This window comes from Lacerta agilis, chromosome 1, assembly GCF_009819535.1.
Source record: "Lacerta agilis isolate rLacAgi1 chromosome 1, rLacAgi1.pri, whole genome shotgun sequence".
NCBI lineage: Eukaryota > Metazoa > Chordata > Lepidosauria > Squamata > Lacertidae > Lacerta > Lacerta agilis.
This window is the reverse complement of record NC_046312.1, coordinates 43,973,318-44,001,093: the sequence shown is the minus strand read 5'-3', so window position 1 is coordinate 44,001,093 and position 27,776 is coordinate 43,973,318. Positions and strand designations below refer to the sequence as shown.

Sequence of the window (27,776 nt, the reverse complement as noted above, 5' to 3'; positions counted from 1 at the left end):
TAAATATTGGCAGGTCAATGTGTTCAAACAGGAGAGTTGGTGGGACCTTTTCAGCCTGAGGACAGCATTTCCTTGTGGGTAACTTTCCCAAGGCTGCGTGCAAGAGGTGGTGGAGACCAAAGGCAAACAGACAGGTAGAGTGACAGTTGCAAATGCAAAACCAGAGGTTTCCTTACACACACACAAGCACACACACCCCTCTCCATCCCAGCAAGTGAGAGGCATTATCACAGTGAAGGACACATTCCAGTCAGACAAAATAACTTTGAGCAGCGTGTGGAGTAGGGATAGTGATGGGATGTGGCTTGGGGAAAATTCTGAGCAACCTGGAGAGCAGTATTTGGAGCCCAGGGCTGAATTTTCCCACCTGCTCAGATCTACTTCAACCCCATGTAAAGCAGGAGGCTGAGGGCATGGCCAACAGATAGGGATGGTGTTGAAAAGTTGTAGTCCAACAACATCTGGAGAGTCACAGGTTCCCCATCTCCACATACATGTTACCAGAGAACTGGGAGGACTTGGACTGGTAGCACCCAACATGTAGCTTGGGCCTTACTGTTAATGACTAGGAAAGAATTGAGCTTTTGTATCCTTTGAAGGTCCTCTACATCTAAAAGTGTGCTTGTGAGGGGGAAGTTCCTCTAAGACACCTGTAGCGAATGATACTTCTCAATATCTTCACCGCAGCTCTGCTTCAAAGATGGATGTGGAGATGACACTGGCACTTCTCTTGGGGTGCTAGAGTGGGGGGAACAACAGATCCAACAAAAAGCACAATGCCACACAGTTTAAATGCCTAAATACCAACAGTTACAACAGTTCCCCGCTTTGCTATTATCATAACACATGTGAATCTATTACGGCATATCTGCAATCATGCACTGCAGTGGGGATGGGGAAACATTTAAAAAAAAAAGTGTGTTCCTTCTAGTAGAACCCAGGAGGTACAAGATTTGTGAAATCTACACTTGGACAGCAAATACCACAGAAATTTCTTTGAATGTCCATTCTCTTCCATATGTGTACAGGTGTGTTTGTAATGACACAGATCCTTAGGTGATGGATGACAGTTGTGTGCTGGTGCCAAAAGTCCAGGAACAAGCCCAGTTCTGGTCCAAGGAGACTCTTCTAGGGCTGGAAGCAGAAGGCAGATGCTCTCTCTCGGAGAAGTTCTCGGCACAAATGACAACTCCAACTCCCTATAAATAAATGCAGTAATAAAACCATCAGATCAGTGAGTGGTCCTGGGGTACATCAAACAATGTCAGGCAATATAAGTGGGAAAGCTATTTAAACTGCACTACACAAAGGGACCAATTTGTATGTCACACATTTCCTACAGGTAAAACATTTTCAGGCTGGAAGACACGTGGATCCACATGTGTGATCACAAACATGCATATTCCTCTGTGTGTGCATGCTATATGGACATGCTATATATATATTTTATATTAAGGACCAAATGACAAAAGATGCAGGAGTTCTTCAGATGTTTCCCCACTGGAAGCATCAATTTTGGTTGGCACCCATCCCTCCACCACTGAGGTGGTGCAATCTTTTAAAAAGATTTTTACATGGGTACACACTCTAATGCAGTGATGGCCAAACTTGGCCCTCCAGCTTTTTTGGGACTACAACTCCCATCACCCCTAGCTAACAGGACCAGTGGTCAGGGATGATGGGAATTGTAGTCCCAAAAGAGCTGGAGGGCCAAGTTTGGCCATCACTGCTCTAATGCAATATGCTGTGCACATCTCTGCATCTGTGCATGAGTGCAGGTACACATACCTGCATTAGAGGTTTTTTTCAAAGTGATCTTTAAAGCACCACACAGCTACAACTAATTACAGTGATGTTTGTCACAGTTGTGTGATAAAGACAAGGCTGGCATCCGTCCATCTTTGGAGACAGTGGAGGAGTGTGCCTTTGGGGGTGAAGCCAAGCTGTTGGAAGGTTACAGCGCCTGCTCTCTCCCACTTTGCAGTGGGATGCAGCACCAAATGGCATTATAAACAAGGGGGGTACAATGATGTATTGCATACAGTGTGCCCAGTGAGTGGCAGTTGTGTTTGCCAAATTAACAATACCTTTTCGTTTGGGTGGTTTCACTAAATTGTATTGTATTCAGCTTAATAAACAGATCGATAGTTGAAGATATGTCAAAATTACTTCTGTCCCCCACTTCCCTATTAGGCTGATCAGAAGGAAGTTAACTATGTAGAGATTTGGCAGGCAGTTGACTCTGGGAGGTAGGATTTTGGACTCACATAACACATTTAATTATTTAGTTAACAGGTTGATTTCCCATGGCACAGGCATGGGCCTCATCACACAATCTGGAAAACCACTCCTTAGCTTCTGTTGAAGTCACCACACACACACACACACACACACACACACACACACACACACAGCAGCTTCCACAATATTTTCAGGAACACTACAATGAGATTGGATTCCCATTAGCCTGTTCCTGCCTGCATAAATTTGATTGCATCACACCTAGGTAAGTGCTGGCCTATAGTCACAACACTAGAGATTATTTCCAAAAACCATCACCTGTTCCAAAACTTTGAAGGAAAGCAAAGTTTGACCCGAGTATGTAGCAGAGTCAATAAGACAGCTGTTAAAATGAGTAACTAGGGGGCAGGAAGTAGGAAGCAGTCTTCTTGTCTGCTTTTGCTGCTGCAATCAGGGCCGGCGCGTCCATTTAGGCGAACTAGGCAATTGCCTAGGGCGCCAAAATGGAGGGGGTGCTGGCCAGGCTTGGGCGGGACGGGCTAGCCAGCCCCGTCTCATCCATTGGGTCTGGTGGCGCGGTGCGCCAGGGAGCTGGTCCCCCCAGGGGTGCCCCCGCGAGCCTGTCGGCATACAGGGCACCCCCTCCCCAACCCACCCCCATGGGCGGGCGCTCGGGTGCTGGTGGCACAGCAGCTGCCGGCATGCTGCTCCCAGGCAGGCTGCGAGCCGCCACCCAGCCCTGTCTTCGAGTGCAGTGAGCGGGGGGAGCCGCGTGGCCCCACGGGCAGCCGGGTGCTTGCGGGGCAGGCAGCGGGGCGGGCAAGCAGCAGCTTCTCTGCTACAGTGAAGAAACTGCTGCTTACCTCTCCACCACCCCCACCTCCCACTAAAGCAGGCTTTGGCATGGGGGGGGGAGCGCCAGAAGGTGGTTCGCCTAAGGTGCAAGAAGCCCTAGTGCCGGTCCTGGCTGCAATAAAGCACCATTTAACACTGAGCGTTGCGCTATTGGGCTAAGGCAGGGTTGGGGGACCTGTGGCCCTCCAAATGTTGTCAGACTCCAATCTGCATCAGACCCAGCCAGCATGGCCAGGGATTGTGGGAGTTTCTGTCCAACAATATCTAGCTCATTCCTGGCCTAAGATGACCTAATACAACAAAGGGGAAGTTACATATGCCTGCTAGTAGACCTATCAGTTTCAGGAGATGCTGTTTCATCATGTCATAATTCTACAGTAGATGGGAAAAGGTGCCCAAATTTCCTCCTCTATACAAATATTAAAAGTGGAGATTGCTTCTGGTTACTCGTCTTTAACAATACCAAAATGCCTACTTCTCCCTGCTGCTAAATATGCATCAATTTTCAACACCTGAGACAATTAAGTACCCTTGCAACTTCAGGAGCAACCCAAATTTGCCATGAATTGCTTTGGAGAAGACTTGCTCTGTTTCAGACAAGGTCCAAACCTCTCCAACGCATGCTGATTCAGTTTGTGATTTAGGTTTCTTCTGAAGCAGGTGTACACCTCTAAATGTAAGTACCGGTAGGTTTCATGAACGGTCATGTTTTCTAAGTCAAGAAACCACCCGTTGGTTTGTGTTACTTTTGTTAGTGTAGGCTTCTAAAATGCTTGCAAAGCAAGTTATAATTCACCGAACCTCATCTGCTGGTGCAAATTCTGTTTGATGTGCAAGGAGTTTTGTGAATCCTTTGATGAAGCCACATTGTGTAATTGCACATACACTGCACAATTTACAACACTGACTGCTTTACCTTTTTCCATATCTTGAAAACGTCTTTACCTTGTTCCATATTTTGGCAACACGGGAACGGGCCTTTTCTGTGGTGGCTCCCTGTTTGTGGAATGCTCTCCCCAAGGAGGCTCATCTGGCACCTTCATTACATATATTTAGGCGCTAGGCGAAAACATTTCCCTTCAACAAGACACCTGGCTGATTAACATTCTATGGCCTTTTAAGTATTGGAGGGGGTTTATGGATTTGTTTTGCGTTTGTTTTTGTTTTATTATGTATTGTGTTTTTCATTTTGTGTTTTTCTGTTGTGAACTGCCCTGTGATCTTTGAATGAAGGGTGGTATACAATTTTTAAAAATAAATTAATTTATTATAAATAAATAAATTTTATAAATAAATAAAGTTGGAAATGGTACCCTGAGTGCTCTCTGAGCAGAGGAACAACAACAACAATAGGGTAGATCCCAAGCAATGTTACCTTCAGGAGGTTCAGAGACTGGTGGGTTTAAGCAATACATGTGATAGCCGCGGTCACAGTCATCACAGAAGAGCAGCTGGTCCTGATCCAAGATTGTTAGGAGGGAGGAGAAGAAGACGGACATTAGATTAGTCATAGCAGCTGAAAGTATCCCATAAATGGGTGCATTGTGGTACTATAAATATGAAGTTGTGGCAAGAAGACAACAGAGAACATATATGAATGCAGATAGAGACAGGCACATCCCTCCTGCTTTCTGAAATGGCTGTCACTCTGTTCTCACTTTTCCACAGGCAGGATTTCTGGGCATAGCTAGCATGCATGTTGAAACTTGTATTTCAAATGGGGGTGGGGTGTGTGGAAATCTCTCATTTTGCTCAGGGCATGGCATCAACACACACACACACACACACACACACACACACGGGGGGGGGCCTTCTTGTAGCCCTTGCATAACAAATGCAAAGTATCCTTGCTAAAACAAGAGGGGCTTGTTATATTGTTGTGCACCATCTTGATATTTTATATGAGTGGGCAGGTTTTTAAAAATTATTATTTTTAAAAAATTAAGCAAAACAAAACAGCGAATTAGACCAGGTGGGAAATTCAGCAACCTACTTAAGACAAATAACACCAGTGGTGTCAGGAGGGGGAGGAAGGAAGGAAGAGAAGTAAATAAATTCCATCTTCAGATCTGAGATTTCCAAACATTTTACTAAAGAGTGCTTACAAAGCTAATGCACATGTAATTGAACTGTGATTCTACCGCATTACCTTTGGGACTTTGCATGTTCTCCTATGTCCTCTGTCCAATGCCAAAACATATCCCAGGTCCTAATACACTGAGGCTTGAACCACCCTTAGCTATCAGTTCAAGTCCACACATATTCAAACCCAGATCAGAAGGGAAAATACTCTTATTAAGAGGTGGAGAATTGGTGGCCCTCCACATTTTGCATCATCTCTGACCACTGGCTAAGCTGGATGGGCCTGATGGGAGCTGGAAGTCCTCAAGTTCCCTTCCTCTGCCATAAAATAATGGGAGCCTATCACAGGCCTCCATTCCCCTTGCTGTCTGTGCAGAAGGGATGGTGCTTGCATTGGGCCAGATCTTGCGAAACACCCTTCCTGAGACTGGAAGCCACATCATGTATGTGGTTTCAAGAAAATAGTGCAGGATGGTCTCTCGCTTATGCTGCAGTTGCTTTAATTTACTTGGGATAGGGAAAGGAACACTAGCAGCACTCCTTCCCTTGGTTGTGCTGTGGGTGTCTGCAGAGTTGGCAAATGCAGTGCTTGTCCCTCCCTTGTTGCGAAGTTCTTTAGTGGTTACATCCTGGGTAGAGTTCAAATGAGCCTTATGACGGCCATTGGGTTGTGCCATCTGAACCATCTCGGTTTTGTTATCACCTTGATCCATTTGCACCAAGTGTTATCATCTTAAATGATCCTGTATAACAGTTCAAAACAATGGGGCAGGGAAGGGAGAGAGCAAGTGTGCGCACCAAAGCATTATAGATCATAGAAAAGGCTATCTTCTGCTTGCGGAAAGCGCTACGATTTAAATGAATGAACATTACAAATGGTACGTGGGCACTTGTGGCCTTTCAGCTAAGTTGCTAATCTCAATACCGGTAATGAATATGAACTTACATCATTCTCAGACGTCCCACAGAGGCTGCAGGATTTGCACTCAATGCATTGCCACTGATAGGTTTTGACAGCCTCAGTCATGTTTGCTGTGAACTGCAAGCAGGTTGGGTGACCTGGGGAAATGGGAAATGTCCAGCCTTAGTCAGGTGCAATTTGGATTGCTCCTTTAATCAAAGTCATAAAGTTCAGGAACAAAACACACATGGACATGGACCAATCACAACATGGGCTCCAAACTAATGGATATCAAAGAGGAAAGCAGGCATTAACCCTTTTGCTGCCGGGCACAAGAAAAACCAAAGTCATCCCTTCCCGCTTCCCCATTGGCAAAGCAGTTTTATTCAGAGCTCTTAAAAACATTGTGGGCTTTTTCTTCTTTTTCCTCTTTTACAAAAACAAGGAGAGTGAAAGGAAGGAACAAATAGCGCCTCCCTCTTCCAAATGAATAAATGTGGGCTTTGCCCACCACCTCGCTTGGAGACCAATTTGAAACTTGCGGCTGCAATAGGAATTTGTATTTTTAAGAGCTCTGCACACCCAAGGTTGGTTCGCACAGAAGAAACCAAACTGCACAGCTAACCTTTCAGGATCAAACAAACGAAAGGAAAAAAAACACACCTCCCAACGACCCCCAGAACCAAAAATAACCTACAAAAGGAATAAACAAAGGAAAGCTAGCATAACAGTCACATCTATTAGGGACAGCTGCCGGGACTCTGGCCCCCTCCCCTACATGCGTGTCGATTCCAGCTTTGCAAAACAGCAGGACTACGGTAGCAGGATCAGCAATAGGGGGTTCTGGAGGGGAGGGGGGAAATACAAACAAACAAACCAAAGGTAGGGTCAGTGTTCCTTCTGCAAAACAAGAAAGACAACAGTAGACCACTGAGATAATGACAACAATCACCTTCTCAACCACGTCTCCCATCCCTCCAAGGTTTGCCTACATATATGCAATATTCATCTCTCACAAGCAGTCTTTTACATCCCTGTCTCAGCAACTCCCAAGTTTTAACATGCATCAAAAATGCACATGTGCAAAAGTAAGCAAAGGACATACGTGTGGCTTCATACAGGACAAGCTTGTCATTTCAAGTATTTGCATGGCTTAAGAGACTTGCAATCGTTAACAATTGGGCAGGGGTGGGGACGAAATGACTTTTGACTGGAATTAAATCAATCCGCGTAAGAGCTGTGCTCAAAATGAACGAGGTTACAAGGAGCAGCAACAAGAAGCAGTGAAAATTCCCGAAGAATTGATCCTCCCTCTTGTATTTCTGCACAATGCTGCGGCTAGACAGCATTCACCTTTCTTTTCTTCCAGTCTCTCAAAGGATTCTGAAGAACTACTAGGGGATAATGGCTCAGCTCTGAAGTTATTCGGTCCCAATGTGGCCGGCTGTCATAGGTATTGTCCCTTAGTATTTTCTGCAAAGCACAAGTAGACTCAAGAGGCTCCAAGTTCAACGATCATGGGCTGGAGGGAGGCTGTTTAAGCCTTTCACCTTCCTCCATTTTTCTGCTCAACTCCCCCCACTGCTTTTCATGGGGAAGGAGACAAAAGGCACCTGTATCTTTTCCACGGAGGTGGAGAAGCAGCTGCTGGAATGGAAAAGACTGAGCAGGGAGGGAAATGACAGATGGGGAAAGAATTGAGCATGTCCTCCTACCCACCATTCTTTTGTTCAGACTCACTTCCTAAGGCTGCTTTTGGTCTTTAAAAAGGTCAAGGGAAACACGAGCACCACTGTATATCACATCTAGTTTAGGCCTCTGAGCAGTGCCACCAAACTCAAAAGACCACTTCTGGGCCACGTAACAGTCTCTATTGTCTTTTTGTTGTCTCCCCTCCACAAATTCTATTTTCTAAGATGAGCACTTGAGAGCTATTATGAGTATAAGCCTAGTGAGCAGCCAATTCTAGACAACTGTTTGCAAGTATGACCATGCATGTGCTATTTCGGTGGTGCCACCTTGCATTTGTTCCTCTCAAGTCTAGCCATTCAACCAGCCCTCTTCTTCTACTTGTCTTGGTATGTTCACTCATCTTGAACCTGGACAGTTTTATGAGTTTTTGAATGTACTTTGCATGTTAGGAGTCCCACTCATTCCTTTGTACACATAGTTTATTGTATTGTAAAAGAACAGTGAACCTGATTGCTAAACCAGACACTGAATGGGAGATCTGTGATTGCATCTCCCCATATAATTTTCTTTTCCTAAAAGCAGCTGTGATGGAAGGTTGGAATGAGGCAAGGTGTGGAAAAAGTCCCGCCCACTATTCTATGGTACAACACTAATCCAAATACCCCCTCTCTCCCCAGCCCTAAGCCAGAGCTGTCATCAGCCACATACAGTACAGGGAAAGCATACAAGCATATATGTAAGTTGCCTGCATGGTTTCACCTCTGTAACTAATAAGAGATCTGAAAACAGTGATTTGGACAAAAGCCATCATGTGCAGGGAAAGGATTAAGGCACCATAACATGTTGCAACTGTGATCCATCTCTCTTCCCCACCCCAGTTATTTTGGGAAGAAAATTAATGTATAATTTGGTGCTCATGAGTTTAACGCAACAATGCAAATCTGCTATGTCACCCATAGCAGTAGGAATATTTTACACATACTTCAGGGTGTATCTGAGACACACATTCTGTATATTTTTGTATATGAAATCAAGGTAGGGTTCCCTGATCAAACAAATGGTGATTAATTGGGAGTCTGCCTGGTGGAGCAATTCACTTCTACCAAGCAAAATTTTTTAAAAAGAGCAGAAAAAGGAAACCCTCGCAAAACACAGTAGAACTTGTTATGAATGTTTAAAGACAGATGTGTGTGTGTTTGTGTGTGCATGTGCGTTGGAATTTACAACAAGGTTCATAATCATTTGTGAGCCTTGCAACCCATAATAACTATATGGGGAGACAAGAAATACCTGTCTGTTGGTGCTGGTTATTATTATTTTTATTATTTTTATTATATCATGTGATTGATCTGAAACAAAGGAAGATGCTTGAGACTTACACATTACAGTTGTGGGACAGGCAGGGGAGACATTTGAAATGACACTTGGGGGAAGGTCCCTTCCTGTCTCAGTGAGGCACTTCCCTTATTATTAGATTCAATTCTCTACCAGCTGTCCAACTATCTAGTACAACAAACAACAATTAATCTAGTCATTTCAGCTGACTGAGATTTAGTAAAGGTAAAGGGACCCCTGACCATTAGGTCCAGTCACGAACGACTCTGGGGTTGCGGCACTCATCTCGCTTTACTGGCTGAGGGAGCCGGTGTACAGCTTCCGGGTCATGTGGTCAGCATGACTAAGCCACTTCTGGCGAACCAGAGCAGTGCACGGAAATGCTGTTTACCTTCCCGCCGGAGTGGTACCTATTTATCTACTTGCACTTTGACGTGCTTTCGAACAGCTAGGTTGACAGGAGCAGGCACCGAGCAACGGGAGCTCACCCCATCACAGGGAATCGAACCGCCGACCTTCTGATTGGCAAGCCCTAGGCTCTGTGGTTTACACCACAGCGCCACTGAGATTTAGGATGTGTGAAATCCCCATGGGAAATGTTTCCTTCTTCAGATTCTTTGTTTGCTTTCCTTGAAATTTTTGAAATGTTTTGCTTAAGAGTCCTAATTGGGGGGTGACCTGGGGATGGGTAGAACCACCCTCAAGTTTCCCCAATCTTGTTCTCCTTTCTGTGCGCTTCCCTTTGTCCTTCCCTCATTGGCAGGCATCCCATAACAAGAATCCTATAAATTACTGCCTTGGCCCTCTTTCACCAAAGGCCCATGCACATTCTTTACACAGAATCTCCAGCAAAACATAAACTCTTCATCACAGTCAACTGTTCTGAAGTAGAACCAGCCCTGAAGTAGAACCGTTAGCCATTTCCTAGCTTGCCATCATCTCTGGATCCATTGGTCAGCCCCAGAATTAAAAACAGAGGTTTTTGTGAAGGGATTTCTTTCTAAAAGAATACTGTTAGTCAGGCACATCTGAGAGAAAACAAATGGAATTCTTGAAGAAGAGCTTGCTTCCCAACACGCACGCATATTTAAAAAGAGCGGTTGTCATTAATTGTGAAACCTTAATGACCAGAAATGCCATTAAGGGCAGGAGCAATTGCTGTATGCAGACATCCAATGACCACTAACGACCTTAACACAGCTCATTTATGCTTCTTCATTAGCGAATTCTCCACTACAAGATTAATTGTGGCCACATATGCACAGCCACAGCAACCAGACATCTTAAAGCAAATCAATATCCTCTCCAAACAACAACCCTAATGACTTCAGGAAAAAAATAATGGCCATTTACTTAAAAATATATATATCTATCCCTCCCCCTTTTACTAAATGGCTTTCCTTACAACAAAGATGAGGTTGTGCCAAGTGGGCCAGGAGGGAAGCTCTAGGACCTAAGGCAGCAGCTCCGTCATCTGATTACCCTTGCATGACAGCAGCCTGGAGGCAAGTGCTTAGGCTAGGTGGACTTCAGGGAGGAAAACTCAAAGAATGTAAAGACAGGATATCACTCCAGGTTGCTATTTTCTTCTCATTGGTACACCCCATATTCAGCATTTGAGTAACTGGGAACTGAGGGCCATTATGGATTTTAACTGGTCAACGGTTGATGGGTCACATCTACAATAAAGCAGAATGTGGCCTGATTCACATTTCATACAAAGACAATCTTGGCTTAACATGAATGAATGTGCAGGCTCCAGAAAGCAGCATGCAGCCGCCTTGCCTCTCCCTGGTTCTTTTTGCTGCTACACTGGACTGGGCTGAGCTAAGCCAAGGTTCTCCAAACCCACGCTCATGGAGCCACAAGCTGTAACCAAAAACAAACCAGTATTTGGCTTAAAATAACCTTTGGAGCAGGTCTATGTTGGTTGGCAAAGCCACTCCCCCAGTGGATGGCAATGGGAAGCTCCTATTTCTAATATTATCTTCAAGGCCCAGTTTAGGTTAACAGCATTCAAAATACAAATCTCAGCATTTACATCCTTGTCCTTGCCTTGGCAGCTTTGATGTTGCTGAAAAGCTGTCAATAAAACTTAGTCAAAACAAAATCGAAAATTCTTTCTAGTAGCACCTTAGAGACCAACTGAGTTTGTTCCTGGTATGAGCTTTCGTGTGCATGCACACTTCTTCAGATACACTGAAACAGAAGTCACCAGATCCTTAAATATAGTGGGGGAGTGGGGAGGGGTATTACTCAGAAGGGTGGTGGGAATGGGTGATAGGCTGATAAGTGTGGAAAACTTAGCTGTGTGCTGTGTCAGTGCCCTTTCTGATCTTGCCCCTCTCCTAGGTCAACCTATAAGGCCTTTCATCTAGCTAACTAGGAGCATGTAATCACAGAACAGCTTCCCTAGGATACAAGGTGGCTATAATTTCCAGGGTAAACCTTGCAGGTGTGTACATTAAAGTTATGAAAAACCAGTTTGTGCAATTTAAGAGTCAACACAATACCATTACCAGCTCAGCCTCCAATGCAATGTCATAGCCAAATAATTAAAGGACAGTACAAAGTCATTACCAAAAGTAGGCCAATTGACTTCCCAGGATTTAATTGTGTTTAAAGTGATAGCTCTCTTCTTGTTTCAGAATTAAAACTCCAGTAAACAATTCATGACCTAGGTGTACAACCCACTGAACTTGGCGGGAGTTTATTCTGTGTAAACAACTACAGGATCAAGATACAAATACTACACCATGAAGCAAGGGAACCTGTAGCCTTCCAGGTTGTGCTGGATAAAGGCTCCCCTCCACCCCAGTCAGCATGGCCAATGGCAATTGGAGGTGGAGCCCAATAATGTTTGGATAGTACCAGGTTCCCAATGTATATTCCTGATATATAGTGTTGTTTCTGGAAGACTTGTGCAAAGACTTGACTTTTTTTTTTGTTTATTTGGGTTTGTTTATCCCTTTATTTTGGAACTATTTTAATGATCTGTGTAAGACCCAACCATCTTCATGATAGTAGACCTGTCCTACAAAAAGTCAGTAAAATCAATGCATGCCACATTAACATGGCTTTGTGTATCTGCTTCTCGTCACTATGTTGATACTTTCGATTTCACATTTGGCTCAGTTTAATTTCCCAATGCTTCACACAACAAGTCCTGCTTTGGACTTGCACCCCTACACAGGGCCACAGTCGACACGAGGTCAGGGGGTGCTCCACCCCACCTAGGGCCTCAATCTACCCTCTTAAGAATATTTCAAGAAAAAATAGATTTGTGACATGACAGCTTCCATTTATAGAATAAGTTATTGGTTTTTTCAAGTAAGAGAAACAAATTATGTGTTGTTGATGCTTACAGTTCACAGGCAGTTAAGCGCACAGAGGTTTGATGAAAAGATAATGAAAGTTTCTTTTGGTTACAAGAAATTCCCTGGTTTTCTATTAATAGTGTTAGAAATTACCAATTATATTATGAACAGCAGTTGTTGGACCTGTTCCTTGCCAGCACCCACCACCAAAATGATCCTGTGAGGACTGCTCACAACCAGTCTTTATTATTATTATTATTATTATTATTATTATTATTATTATTATTATTTATCATCATATACTCCGCCTTCTCCCCTGACAGGACACAAGATGGCTTACAGATAAAAACAAGAATTGCTAAGAACAAAGAAAAAACAGTAATTAAAAAACAATTAAACATTGATAGAATTAAAACTATATACATATATACCTATCCCATCGTGTAGCACTTAAATCTGTTCATTCTGCTGGCCCACTATGGTGTGGGGAAAGGATATTACATATCTGAAGGAGAAAAAGAACAAACTTTTCAAAGGCTTGTTAGTGTCTAAGATTAAAGTTAACGGATGATTTATTTTAACTAGATCAAATGTTTAGATTTGCTGTTCTTACATCTCAGACTAAATAGGTGTCTACCACAACACTTACACAGCTACTCACAAATCAAATACATAACTCACTACTGACAGGCTTTCCCTATATACTATGCCGCATTATCCTCATATGTCCTATCAATATCTCCATGATCATGGCTTCTTAACTATACCATCTGCACATCAATTCCTATTATAAAGTGACATACTAAGCTCTCAGAGGAAAGGAATGTATTGTGAACATGATCCATTCTTATGCCGTTCCTTTTCCATTCATACTCGCCAAAGTGACTACCAGTATTTGGTTGAGCTTTAAGTAGCAAGAGGTTAGTTGGAGGTTCTGATTGGTGATCTTTCATGTTTTAATTATACTTTATATTTTAAACTCAGGCTTAAAAAGAAATACATTGTAAGTAAATACATTTTGCTGAGTTACATGTATTATAAAATTTGGCAAGTGCTCAGAAGCCATGGCAAGCTTCCTTTTCACTGAACTGAGAGTCAAAGAGGAAGTAAAACTCAAAAGCAGGTGAAGAGTTAAAGGAACAAGACATCACACCTGAGTTCTTCACTTTGACACCTAGGCAAAGATAAAGAAGGCTAAACTAGGATTCCTCATCACAACAACCCCAGTGAAATGATGTGTCAGTCTTAGGGGAAAGTAGTTTTGCTATATAGAACTAGAAGACAACATTCTTTAAGACAGAGGTTTTCAACCTTTTTTGAGTCCACGGCTCCTTTGACCAACTGCATTCTTTCTGCAGCACCCCTGTGGGGCTCAGGAGCCCAGATAGGTCACCCCTTGCCTGCCGAACCAGCAGCCCCTCACCTCTTTTCGAAACCCTCCCTTGTAGCCTCCTCTCTTCTCCCCTCTCCTTGGGAGTCCTCCAGGCAGCCGCTGCTGCCGACCCTGGTCTCTGCGCTCTCCCCCCTGCCCCAAAGGAAGGTACCTCCTCATGCTGCCCCACAGGGACCTGGGCAGAGGATGCCCCCAGTCCTAGTGGCCCAACGGAAATGAGCCAAAGGTGAATGTGAGGCCAGCACCTTAGCTTGGGAGGCAGCAGCAACAACAACAGCAGCAGCTGTGGAAGCCTCTGGGAGGCAAAGGCACGAGAGAACATCAGAAGAAGAGAAGAAGAAAAGAAGAAAAGAAGAAGAAGAAGAAGAAGAAGAAGAAGAAGAAGAAGAAGAAGAAGAGGAGTTTGGATTTGATATCCCGCTTTATCACTACCCTAAGGAGTCTCAAAGCGGCTAACATTCTCCTTTCCCTTCCTCCCCCACAACAAACACTCTGTGAGGTGAGTGGGGCTGAGAGACTTCAAAGAAGTGTGACTAGCCCAAGGTCACCCAGCAGCTTCATGTGGAGGAGTGGAGACGCGAACCCAGTTCACCAGATTATGAGTCTACCGCTCTTAACCACTACACCACACTGGCTCCCCAGAAGAGGGAGAGAAGGAAAGAGGGACAGAGGCCAGTGTTGCCCGCAGCACCCCATCATTCAAGGCACCCCAGGGTGCCAAGGCACACTGGTTGAAAACCACTGCTCTAAGAAATCTTTATCCAAGACATCCCTGTTGGAGGGCTTAAACAGCTCAACATTGCTCACAGCTCCATGCCAAAATGCAACCAACCATCTATTTCTGTATCAACCACTGTGGTTCCCATTGCAAGATCCCTGTATTCAACAACTATGAACATGAAACTAGGACTCCATGGTAGGAATCTTGGCGATATTTTCACTGGAAAACCCAATAAAATGCATCTCTTTGTTGCACATAAAATTCTTGAAACTTCAGACATAGTTTGGGGCAATTGTTTTGTTGTGTAGAAATTTGCAAGGTATGTGACAAATGTTTATATTTTCCATTATGTGATGTACAGTATATGAAGATCTTTTATATTTGAGTGAGAAGAGCCCAATTTTCATGCTCATCACCAGATTTTAAGACAGTGACATTCTTGTTACATTCAAGGGGCCATTCATTATTTAACTTGTCAATAATCAGAATCTGACTTTATAGATAGATTGAAATTATGATTTCCACCTATTATGACTGTAGGAAAAGACAAAAAAAGAATCCCAGTGAAGGATTCTATCATATTGCTACTACATACATCACTGTTGTTGTTGGTTTATAATATTATAAGTGAGACCTGCTCAAAATGCTAGCATGTATCCTCATATCCTAATAACACAACTCCTGGTCAGGGCTCCAGCCAGCCAGTCAGCCAGCGATGTTATTATCCAGGATATGCCATTCCACTCTTCCTCTTTCCCATTTTTCTTTTCCATCTGACACCCAGCATTCTGTGACTACTGAGCATCCTCAGTCCTCACTGGGCTGCCCCCTTATGAGCGTGTGCATGCGCACATACATTTCTGCAAACCTTGATATTCCTCTGGATATGCTGGTACCTCCCTGATGTTTCTCAGTGACCCCATTTTGGCCCTAATTCTATTGTCACTTGCCACCTGAGTTTGCTGTTGAAGTGATCCGGGTTTTTTTTTGTAGTAGATCTTAAGTATATTCAGGTGCCAGGTGGATAAAATGTAGATAAAAGAATGGCCCCTTCTGAAAACCGCTCAAGGGGCCACAGAAAGCAAGAAAAGCAGCAAAGAAACTTCTCTCCTGGACATGACTTAAACAGGCATTACAGCACTGTTAAAAGATCAGAGGAGGGAGATGCAGAATTTTCATCTGCTATAAATAAGCTTCTTTAACAGAGTAAAGGCAAGGTTGGGAAAGGCCAAGAAATACAAATCTGTGCTTTTCTAAACCAGTGTTTTTCAACCTTTTTTGGGCAAAGGCACACTTGTTTCATGAAAAAAATCACGAGGCACACCACCATTAGAAAATGTTAAAAAAATTAACTCTGTGCCTATGTTGACTATATATAAAGTAATTCTCTTGAATTTTTCAATTTTTCCCACGGCACACCAGGCAACATCTCGCGGCACACTAGTGTGCCGCGGAACAGTGGTTGAAAAACACTGTTCTAAACAATATGCAAACTGAAATACAGCCATCCTTTGCACTTCTCCAAATTTTGCAATGCAGTTTTCCAGCCAAGTACCATGTACAAAAATATGCATTTTTGTGGTGTGCATAAAAATGTATATACTAGTGAGAATAGCATACAAAAATGCATTATATAAGGGGAAATGGCTTTGCAAAAATGTGTATATTAGGATAAATTCACATTAAAATGTTGCTGAATTTTCATGGGGACTTTTAAAATAAAAAAATAAATAAGTATTGTGGAAATGTAAAGAACCTGAACTTAAAGAGTGGTGAAATGAGAAACTGAGAGAAATGGAAAGAGAGAAGAGAGAAGATATAAAAACACCTAGCACTACACAGAAGTTTGGAGATAATCCCAAAAGAACCAGATCCTCAGGATAAGAATCAAGGGTCCTGAGAAAAATACAGTAGCAGAGTTCAGAATGTTACCCTTCTTGGAACCCTTACAAGACAGAACACACAAGAAGAAGTCACAAAGAGGAAAACAGATCAGTTCAAGAGGAGGAACTTCTGGACAAAATGTAAGGAACAGAGACGTGCATCTACAAATGTAAACAAAACTTGCATCCACCCAACTTTAATGGCAGAGCCTTTTCTGGCCTAGATCTAGGAAATGCAAAACAGCTAACTTATGAGCTGAGTTACGCACCCAAGAACTGCCTCACCTTCAATATCCTGGCAAGGAAGAGCATTTGCTAATAAAAAACACACACCAAGGCATCCATCTGCTGCATTAAAGATGCAGGGCTGACACCTGGACCAGAGCATGCAGTAAGTATTGATTGGAGCCTTAACCTGAGATCTGTTGATAACATGGCTTCCTTATAATTCTCCTTGTCAGACTAAATACCTAGTGCATTGCCTTAACTTTTACCAAACTGCCCCTTACTGACATTCCTAGTTGCTAGGCAAAACGCTTGCTCCTTGCCTATGAAATCTGCTGGGGAAGCACTCAAATGACCTTATATTGATGCATCAGCTTGTTAATGCACTAGATAAGGCACCCAACACTGTTCAATTCCTGGGGGTGAATTAGGTCACTGCAACCTCCAGAAAACACAGATAAACACACACACACACACACACACCCTCAGTACATATTACAATGAGCAAAGCATTATGGGGAATGAATTGCTAATTGCCAAAGGCAGTTAGACAGCTTAACAATCCCAACAGGGAAGAAACCTGTCTTCATGCAAAGCAAGGGGATTTAATAGCAGGAAGACCGATATGTAAAACTAGAATTTAAGCTTGTCATGTAAGCGCTCTGAAAATAAAGCCCCTTCCAACTTGTAAGATACTACCAATCAAAAGTACATAAAATTTAACTTACTCTGGGCAAATCTTTCATACTGAATGTACCTCTCTGCAAGGGCATTTTGCTATACTTGACGGCTGAGCTAGGGGCAGACAAACAGTATGTTGATAGGAAGGAAGAGAGGCTGGGTGAATTACCACAATGCAAGAGCTACAAGGGGGTTTCCCCCCATCATGACACCCTCAGCAAACTTCATCAGGGGAATCCATTTCTGCAGGGGCTCAGGAAGTTATCCCTATATGCTGCAGGTTTTTGAGCCTGGCCAGTTCAAACACCACACAGCTTTCAATCAACTTGCAAGCTCACTAACCCTTTCAAAATGTGCAGCCAAGCAAAAACGACATGGTCATGGTATGCTCAAAATTCAGGGTAGCAGACTGGCTGTGGTTGTGTCCCCCCCCCCAATACTTAATAAACAACACCATTTCCCATAAACTACACATGTACCTTTAAACTACCTTATAAAGCTATAATGCAATGCAATATAGCTTCTCTCTCATCCATACTGGGTTAGTACAAACAGGCAGCGTTGTGTGTGCATGATTTGTAGTGCTGCCCAACAGACAGACAGATTTAAGGTAATACTTACAAAGAATGAATCTATGCCCATGTACTGCAATGGCTTCTCTTGTTGATGAGTGAAAGAGAAAGTTCCAAATGCATCCTCTATCATTTCACTCTCACCTGGAACTAGCCCAACGACCTTCTGAAACCGAAAGATCACCCAGATACTTAATCTTCTGTCTTTTCAAGTATTTTTGAAAAGCATCATGTTTCATTATGGTATTTTGCATCGAGTCTACAGATTTTGTACGTACAAGAAACAAAGGGATTTGTTGTAGTGGCTTTTCCTGTATCGGAAAAAGCTAGCATTAATTCAAATATTCATAGTTACAGGTAGGTAGCCGTGTTGGTCTGCCATAGTCAAAACAAAATAAAAATAAAAAAATCCTTCCAGTAGCACCTTAGAGACCAACTAAGTTTGTTCTTGGTATGACTTAGTTGGTCTCTAAGGTGCTACTGGAAGGAGTTTTTTAAAAATTTTATTTTGTTTCAAATATTTATGTAAACTTGGGTAACAAGGTAGAGTAACTGGAAGAATGTTCTTAATCCACAAAAGAAATATGGCAATTGACAATATGCCTAATTTTATGATTAAATATATCCTGCTTGTAGGGAATACTGTGATTAATTTTGTATTATTAGATGTAATGTGGACATGAAATGTGCAGATCTTATATGGCTCTTATGCTGACGTTTACATTACATTCCTACGATTATTTAGTGGTTGCCTATGAAATATGAGAGAGACCAGATTCAATACAGTAGAACTGTAGAATCTTAAGAGCTGGAAGAGAATCCAAAGGTCATCTAGTCCAACCCCCTGCAACACAAGAATCTCAGCTAAAGCATCTATGACACATGGCCATCCAACACCTCTGCTTTAAAACTTCCAAGGAAGGAGAGTCCACCACCTCTCGTGGGAGTCTGTTCCACTGCCAAACAGCTCTTACAGTCAGAAAGTTTTTCCGAATGTAAGCAAGTGCACCACATTTTCTATGAGCCAGGTCAACGATGTGTCAGTGAGTCATACTGAGCTGAAAACACTTGGAATAACGTATGTGAAGAGTTCACATAGCACCTCCAGGGGAGGTTGCAGTTCAGGTTGTTTGAACCTATATTTGTTTGTACCCTTCCCCAATCTGAGGTCCTCTAGTGGTTTTGGACTCCAACTTCCAGCACCTTTAGCCAGCAGTCAATGGTCAGGGATGATGGGAATTGTAGTCCAAAATGTCTGGAGGGCATCTGGTTAGAGAAGGTTGGTGTAAACATACCTTCGGAATTAGACAGCATATTCTCATTCAAATCAGAGTCATTGCACAATGCTTTGCAGTTATATCTTTAACAAGAGAGATAAGTCTGTAGGTTTACACGAAACATTAAGGGATGCAAAGACCATGTGCTAACACACTTCATAGGAGGGATCTGAAGAACCCTGACAAGATACAGCTGATCTATTAAATGATAGTAATACATTTGAATGGGTGCCTTTAAGCAGGGGGTGGAGTTCTTATTTCCAATTTTCTAGCAGTGTCTTTCTTAGAAAATGGGGTGTTGTTTACAGTCTACTCCAGTACTAAGCAACACACTTCAGAAACATTTTTTACTGTGGCATTTCATGTTACATTGTGGGGGAAGATTATAATTTCCCATAATTAGTAAACTGAGATCTAAACTAAGTACACATAACTAGCATGTGCACATGATGATTTAACTATTTGTGTCATGCACAGATACGCACTGTTCAATAGTTCCACCTTTTACATTTAATCCTGCTGACTCCTGATGGTAATACTAATGTACTATTCTAATTTCCATGTCTAATAAAGGCCAAACCAAAATAATAAGATTCTCTGCTGAGTTCTGCTGAGTTATTTACCTTCAGAGACTATTTCAACCACTTGATATGAGTTCAACGTTTAAAATTTAACTTCCCATTAAAGAGAATGATCTATTGATTCCCCCCCCTTTTCTTTTCAATTAGAACCAATTTAGTTTGCTTCCATTAGAAACAGAACATTAGCAAGATAAGGTTATCATGTTTAGTTCTGTACTAGCAACTGATCCTCGAGATCTGCATTTAGCACAAGCCATTAGCGAATAGATGGCTGGGGCTGGGAAGCTCATCCTGAAGTTCGGAAAACTGTATCAGGACTAATTGCTTCTAATGTTCCTGGTGCTACTATAGAAAAAAAGTTGCAAGCATGTGGTGAATTCCACTTTTATACCGGGCAGAATTGCTATGGAAGAGCAGCTTCTGCTGCACAAAAATGCTTACCTGGAAGCAAGTCCCATTGAACTCAGTGGGTCTTACTTCTAAGTAGATATGAATACAATCATTTACGGTCTGCAAATAACAACACCCTGAAGATTCCGGGCCCCAGGGAGATTAGACTGGCCTTGACCAGAGCCAGGGCCTTTTCAGCTGTGGCCCCAGCCTGGTGGAATGCTCTCTCACAAGAGACCAGGGCCCTGCAAGATTTGACATCCTTCCACAGGGCCTGCAAGATGGAGCTGTTCCGCCAGGCCTTTGGTCAGGGTTCAGTCTGACTCATTTTCTCTTTGTATAAGAACAAGCACGAAGGAGGTTTCCCAGCCTGCTCACAGGTCCTTATAATATCAGTGGAAACAGTTGGTCCTGGCTACTATTAACCACTTTCAGTTTTAACCTGAGGATTGTCATTTGTCCAGTTTTAACTTTAACTTATTTGAATCAATTTTGGGATGCATTTTAATTGATTGATTGATTGCTTCTTTTTATGCATATTGTATTATTTATATGATGTTAGCTGCTCTGAGCCTGGCACCGTCCGGGGAGGGCGGGGTACAAATAAAAAATTATTATTAGAATTGGAAGGGACCCTAAGGGTCACTTAGTCCCACCCCCTGCAATGCAGGCATCTCAACATGTGCTCTCCCACCCAATTTGAAACCATACTGGACCCTGCTTAGCTTTGCAAACATGCTAGCAATTTTATTGCTGCACTTCCAGGGGTGGGGTTGGGGGGTTGGGATTGCATTGTAAACTCTAGTTAACAAAGGATTTTAGGGTGCTGGCACATTTAGACTTTTAAAATTACCGGGTAGTTATCAAATAGATCTCCCTAAAGGGAATGGGCTGGATGGCAGGATGGGGCGTAGGAAATCGGGCCTCTATAACAGACTTCGAGGTCTAGTCACTGAACTCGCTACTGAGAAACGAATAATGTATAAGCATGTCTTATTAGAGTTGAGGAAAGAAGTTTTCAGGTTGCTACATGTCCTGAAATATTTGGCATAGTTCTGATGGCACACTCGGGGGGGACGGGGACTGTTGGAAAGATGTGCTGGTTAAAATACAGTTCAACCCATCTGTCCTATTAATGCTGGCATAGCAGCGAGAGAGTGAAAAATAGCACCATTTCTCCAAACTGTACTTTAAAGTATTGCCAAAAGCACCGATGAGAACACTGGTATGAACTGGAACTATAATAATCGCCTCTACAACAAAACACAAAAACATTTCTGTAGCTAAATCTCAACCCCACAGGGGAGATATAACCTTCTTTTGCTAGGCAGAACTATCAGACAAAGTGATCGGAAAGGACTAACACCTGTGAATAATTTCCAAAGTTTTGCATCTCTTACATCAAGCAATGGCTACAAAAGGCTGTTTCAAACTGTTGTTCGTTTTTCAGTACTTACAATAAATCTTTGTTTCTGCAGCAGCAGTTTTTAGCTGGACCTCATCTGTATGTCATTCAGTACTAGTGCAGACCATTAAATTGGAGCCCAGTCAAGTATTTCTAAAGATATTGAGTACAGTGCTGTTAAAGGAGTTTCTATCCTGAAATACAGAAGCTTTTCATGAAAGAGGAGGAGGAATTTTTTAGAACTTGGTATTACTGAATATGATGCTTTCTTTTGTGGGGTCGTTAATCAAATTCACATTTTAGCGCTTATGCTAGTTTAAAAAATACCAGGCTAATAGAAAAATTGGCTTCTGCCTAATGCTGTTATAACAGCCTCTGCCACAAATAAAAATAAGAGATGCTTCCTTTCCCTGGCTCACTTTCTGTGCCATTTCCCATCCCACCCCACAAAATCAGTTGAAACTCATGCACCTTTAACACAGAGATATTTGGCAGGTAAGGAATTTCCTGGCAAGAGCTAAAAGATGGGGAAATATCTAATTTCTGTGTTAAAGGCACTTGAGCAGCCCCCCCCCTTTTCATACTGAATAAGCAGTATAATGAGCTATTAATGCTTCATAGGCAGCTTCCAGCTCAGGAGCAAGAGTGTACCACAACTGGGCAAAAATGTGTAATCCAAATGAACAAATGTACAGTGGTGCCTCGCTAGACGAAAATAATTTGTTCTGCGAGTGTCTTCGTATAGCGAATTTTTCGTCTAGCGAAGCACCAAGGCAGAATAGCGGTTTTTGCGACAAAAATTTTTTTTTTTTCATCTTGCGAGGCAGCCCCATTGACTTTTTCGTCTTGCGGGGCAGCCTTCTGCTAGCGAATGCCTTTCGTCTAGTGAGTTTTTCGTCTAGCAAGGCATTCGTCTAGCGGGGCACCACTGTAACATGAATAATTTCAATTAATCGCAACACAGTATCATATAATCACAGAATTGTAGAGTTGGGAGGGTCATTAGGGTCATCTAGTCTAACCCCCTGCGATGTGAGGCTCGAACCCACAACTCTGGGATTAAGAGTCTCATGCTCTACCGACTGAGCTGTCTGACTCTCGCTAATACCAATTAAAGATTCAAATAATTTTATTTTGCTTTCTGATTAACATGATTTAGAGTCCAGACTAAAGAGATGCCAGCAAAGTGGTTTACATGGTGGTTATCCTTTTTTTGGAGGAGAAGTGGAAGTTCCTATTCATAGGGAGCTCTGTAGTGTAGCAATGGGCTTAAATTTTGTACACACCAACCTGCATTTAAATCTGAAAGGGGATCAAGTGTACATTAACTGTAGGTCAATTTATGGCCATGATTAATGTATATGTGTTAATACATAAAGAGAGGAACAACTGCAGGATTCTATTTGGTTTCACATTTCATTATATATACTACTGATCAGGCTGCCACACTAATTTTAAAGTTTCTATGAATTGTGCATCAACCTTACAAAAGAAATCAAATGCGTAGTTTGATTCTGTCAGTCCGATCCTGAGCATGTTTGCTTCAGAGCCAAGTCCCGCTGAGTTCAGTAGGACTAATGTCCCAGTTAACTGATGAAGACTTAAGCATTCCTAAGCAATTATCATTGTGCTTTAAACCTTTAATGATTCATCACAATCCTTCTGTAAGTTCTGCTCTGAAAGCCCACTGAATGAATGTATGGGAATGTATACAATAGCTGTAGCATGCAACTCTCGTGCAGTTTTCTCCAGAGGATTCTGCCCCTTGCCCCTTGGTTCCCTATTATAGAAACTACAGTGGTGCCCCGCTAGACGAATGCCTCGCTAGACGAAAAACTCGCTAGACGAATGGCATTCGTCTAGCGGAAGCTGCCCCGCAAGATGAAAAAGTCAATGGGGCTGCTTCGCAAGATGGAAAAAAAAATTTTTTTAAGCGCGAAAACCTCCGCGCTCCATTGCCGCTTCGCTAGACGAATAATTCGCTCTACGAAAAAAACTCGTAGAACGAATTATTTTTGTCTAGAGGGCACCACTGTACTGCAGTTTGTGCATAAACTGCTGTGGCTTTCCTGGGAGGGACTGACACCCGTGGAAGGGCCAGACTACATGTCATATTGGACAAGCATTATTTCGAAGGGAAAGCGGCCTTTAGGGACTCTAAGCCAGTTTCCCGCTGAGAATCTCCCCAGCTGCCCCTGAAGGTGTGATTGACAGAATCTTTAACAGTAGTCGGGGGTTCAGTGGGAATCCAGTGGGGGACCCTAATCTGGGCCTGGGAGCTCCCAGAATGGATTTTAAATGGCCTTTTGAAGGTTTATTTCTTCAAAATAAAACTGGTCAGCTTAACCATGCTATTTCTTTACATGCCCAATGGAACATCTCAGTGGCAGGTGCTTTGCCTACAGAAGGCCCCATGTTCAATTCCTTGCATCTCCCATTAAGAAAGACCTTGGCCTGAAACCTTGGAGTCAGTCAAACTGCCACAGTAGATAGCAGGAGTGAGCTACACGGACAAAAGTCAGACACAACATAAGGTAGCCTTGCACATCCTGTTCTCTTCTCTACCTCCACAGCAGCCGCTGACTATGACTATAGTCAAAATAACAATGGAAAACAAAACAAAACAAAACAAAACAAAAAAGGTGTGTTAAACATTGTGTTCTGTTTGTTTGTTTGTTTTTTTGAAAACTGAAATAATATTTTACCACATGGGAAAGCAAACGAAAATAAGTAGAGAAGGAAGTTTTATTTTCAGTATGGAGGACAGCATTGTAAACAATGAGGACCTTTAAAAACTATGTACAGCAATTGCAGTTTCACAATTTTTTCCTTTTAAAAAAAGGTTGGGTAAATAAATATTTACAGAGAAGTATACAGGAGGCGCCTTGGAAGTTGATTTTAAATGAACACAAAACACAAGTTAGTACAGTCTGTGCATTTTTTATCTAATGGGAACATTTGTTTTTAATGGCAGCATAAGGTAGTCTGCAGATTTCCAAGTGAAATCATTGAAGCGACTGTCTAACTGGGTCTTCTGCCACTGACCCCGATAAGAGTTCTGCCATTGATTTTAATGTGCAATGTTCTGGAGCTCCAGCTCCTTAGTTTTGACTTTAGGATGCAGATTTGACCTACTGAGTTGAACATGTCTGATGCTTTTCCAGAGTGGATTCTGCATTGCCCCCATAACCAGCATCCCTGAAAGAACAACTGAGCATGCAAAATTCATAGCACCACTGCTGTACAGTTGTATATTTCAAAGTGGTTTCACTCCCCTGGACTCCTGAGCAAGCTCAATGAGAATGCATGATGGCTGGGCTTGCTCAGTCCTCTTAGAGCAGGATTGCACTAAGAATTTCAGGAGAAGGCTTCAGGTTTAAATTGTATGGGGATGGTGTCATTACTTTTACTCAAAACCAAATTGTATAGCAGACTAAGCACCCCTGTGCACACTTACTAAGGAGTAAGTCACATTTTAACTCAGCGAGTGTTACTTCCAAGTAAAGGTGCGTAGAAGTACATTGCACAGTACAATTCGAAGGCTCACACAATCAACTTTTTGACATCATCTGGTAAGCAAATATCCACTGAAAAGTTATATCAGAATGGCTTTTCCAATTGGATTTTCCCAGGAACTATTCTGGATCAATTGGAACCTGGGGTCATGTTCATATGTCCTTCCCAGAATAGGTAGGGATCAACTCTTTAAAAGCTGTTACATAAGCACCAGCTATCAGCATGTCACATGTTGGTCCTAACAAATTACTATAGAGAGAACTATGACCTGTGGCTAGATCCAACTGAATAAACTCTGCTATTCCTGGAAAGATTGTTTTTAATATTCTACCTCTTCCCAAATATTATTTCAAATGCCTCTTAGAACAGTTGTAGAGGAAAAGGTTTCTCTCCAGATGTATTGTCCCGGTTGCTTCTTTTTGAGTTGCTTACATTATTTGTGGACTATAGCAAGCAGCTGTTAGCTGCTGATAGCTCCTGAGTGGTACAATCCATACAGGAAAAACAACTTCTTTTCAGACAGCAGAATCTATTTTATAAGCACCTAGTTTCAGTGGCATTATTGCTGAGAACTGGGAACACCCAAAGTTCCTGTAAGATGATAGTGCTGGGGAGACTGCGCTTACAGTCCTTGTTACAACAACTGTCCAAGATGCAGCATTTCATTTTCAAAAGATTTCGTTCAAAGTTTTGACTTTTGCCCTAATACAATACACCCAAGCAGGAAACATTAGCAGACATTCAGGAAAATAAGCCAGAACAACTTTAAACTTACCACATCCAGTTTGGAAAAAAACAAAACACCCAGCGTGTGTATGAATGGCATCTTTAAAGTAAGAGAAAGCAGAGTTTATCTTTATTTTCATAACTTTAAAAAAATTAACCTGAAAGCAAATAGTCAGTCTTTATCTTACATTTAAGCGCTCTAGGGAAAAATCCCCTCTTCACAAGAATTGCTTTTAAATTTTGCAGTAAAATGCATTTTAAACAAAAATACTGTGCAACATCAGCACTACTTTTCTCTCTTAAATATTCAAATAAATAAAATAACTTGTTCTATTTTTTTGTCAAGGTTTTTTCCTCTCTCGTTTGTTTGTTGTTTTCAGTCACTTCTACTGTAAATCAGTTCCAGTTTGACCTGGGCTTTTATATATATATATACGCACACACTTACAAACTCATACAACACTTAAAAGAAAGGGATTTAAAAATAAAATAAAATGGAAAGGGTTTCTTTGTATTGCACAAGCTTAGGGAATCCCCAAGACTTCTCTGAGCAAGTGCCAGCAGGCGTTCCACAGTCCAGGCTCCTGTGTGGGATGAGACACAGGTATGAAAGGATCAGGCAATGAGATCTGAACATCCTGGCTATTCTTGGTTGGCTTCTTCCAACAGTTTTCTTGAAGGATGATGGATTCAGAATCTAAGTGAGCGCAGGACCGTTATCTGCAGAAGGAGAGGCAATGAAAGGGAAAACTAAAAAAGCAACCCTCATACAACAGGCAGAACTCATGGGGCGGGGTCTGCTGTTCCAATACCCCCCCTCTTTGCACATTCAGGGTATTCCTATTGAACAGAGTCCACAAACAAGAATGAAAGGGCTCATATGCCTGAAACAGTTGCACAGAAGAGTGAATTTCAGCAAGTATATATTGATGTGTCACAGGGCTGCTGAGGTGAAAACTCCTCCTGATGACTTTCCAACTATTTTTTTTTTTTTTAAGTGCAGGAGCCCTGTGCTTTATTGCCTCTAGACATTACTAGGAGCAAAGATGAAAGCCAGCACTATACACTTCGCTGCAACAAAGAACTGCAATACTATAGTTCAAGACAACTCTGTGACTACAAACCTAAGGACTGCAAACCATAAATGGCAATCATAGCTGTGTTGGTTTAATGTTGGAATCGAATGAAAAACTTGCAGTTTATCCTTGGCCTAAATCGCCTGCTACAGGATTAAGCTGACACCAACACCTCGGCCTATGAGCTGCTAAAAATAGCCACAATGACTACTTCTCATAAAAGTACATCACACCACCATCATCATTCTGTATACATGCACACGTGCACACCCACACTTCATAATTGAAACATTTGCTGAAGGACAATATTGAATTCTGAAACCAGGAGGAGTAAGAAAGGATTTTCATACTGTGCACCAGCCAAATTCAAATATTTCACCAAGTTAACTCAAATTCTATGCTCATACAAAACTGATTATTTTGAATGAACCTAATTTGCATCCCTTATTATTGACTCAATATTTTCTTTCCCCTTTTTTCCAAAAAGTGAGGGGGAAAGGTGTGGTAATAGGAGAAAAATATATTGGAAATATCAACAATGGGAGTTTATGAATGTGGGAATCTGACTGGGAGTATACTGGTAAGGAAATATATTTATGCAGTCCTTTGGATTGTTGTTCCATTTGTACCTACAATCCATTACTTAATTAGTGTACTTCAACCAAATTATTTCAATGGGCTTAAGTATGGGCTGGATTGTGGCCCAGTCTATGTTTTCAACCATATCTGCACAACCATTGAGATTTTAAAGGTTTATTAACAGCTGAGATACTTGGGGTTCTACAGCAAGTAACAGACACCACACTTATGGGACTACTATTAGTGTATGTGGGTTTATGTATGCAGAGAAAAGGGATAAGAAAGGGTTGATTTGGGTGTGCTTGTCCTACACCTGCAGCTGCTTAAG

The 27,776-nt window shown here is 42.2% G+C and overlaps 1 protein-coding gene across 4 annotated transcripts in view; it reads right to left on the bottom strand.

Moving 5' to 3' along the window:
- Positions 1 to 810: 810 nt before the first annotated feature.
- Positions 811 to 27,776, bottom strand: part of DPF3 (double PHD fingers 3) — a 180,274-nt gene continuing 153,308 nt past the window's right edge. For 3 of the 4 annotated variants that reach the window (XM_033146477.1, XM_033146457.1, XM_033146494.1), the window contains exons 9-11: positions 6,125 to 6,237; positions 4,472 to 4,553; positions 811 to 1,199 (exon numbers count right to left, since the gene is read on the bottom strand). In XM_033146477.1, coding sequence (XP_033002368.1) covers positions 1,129 to 1,199; positions 4,472 to 4,553; positions 6,125 to 6,237 — 266 coding nt within the window. In that variant the 3' untranslated portion in view covers positions 811 to 1,128. Of the gene's footprint in view, positions 1,200 to 4,471; positions 4,554 to 6,124; positions 6,238 to 24,278; positions 26,514 to 27,776 lie in introns of those variants that run through there. The other variant, XM_033146485.1, reaches the window with a different exon arrangement.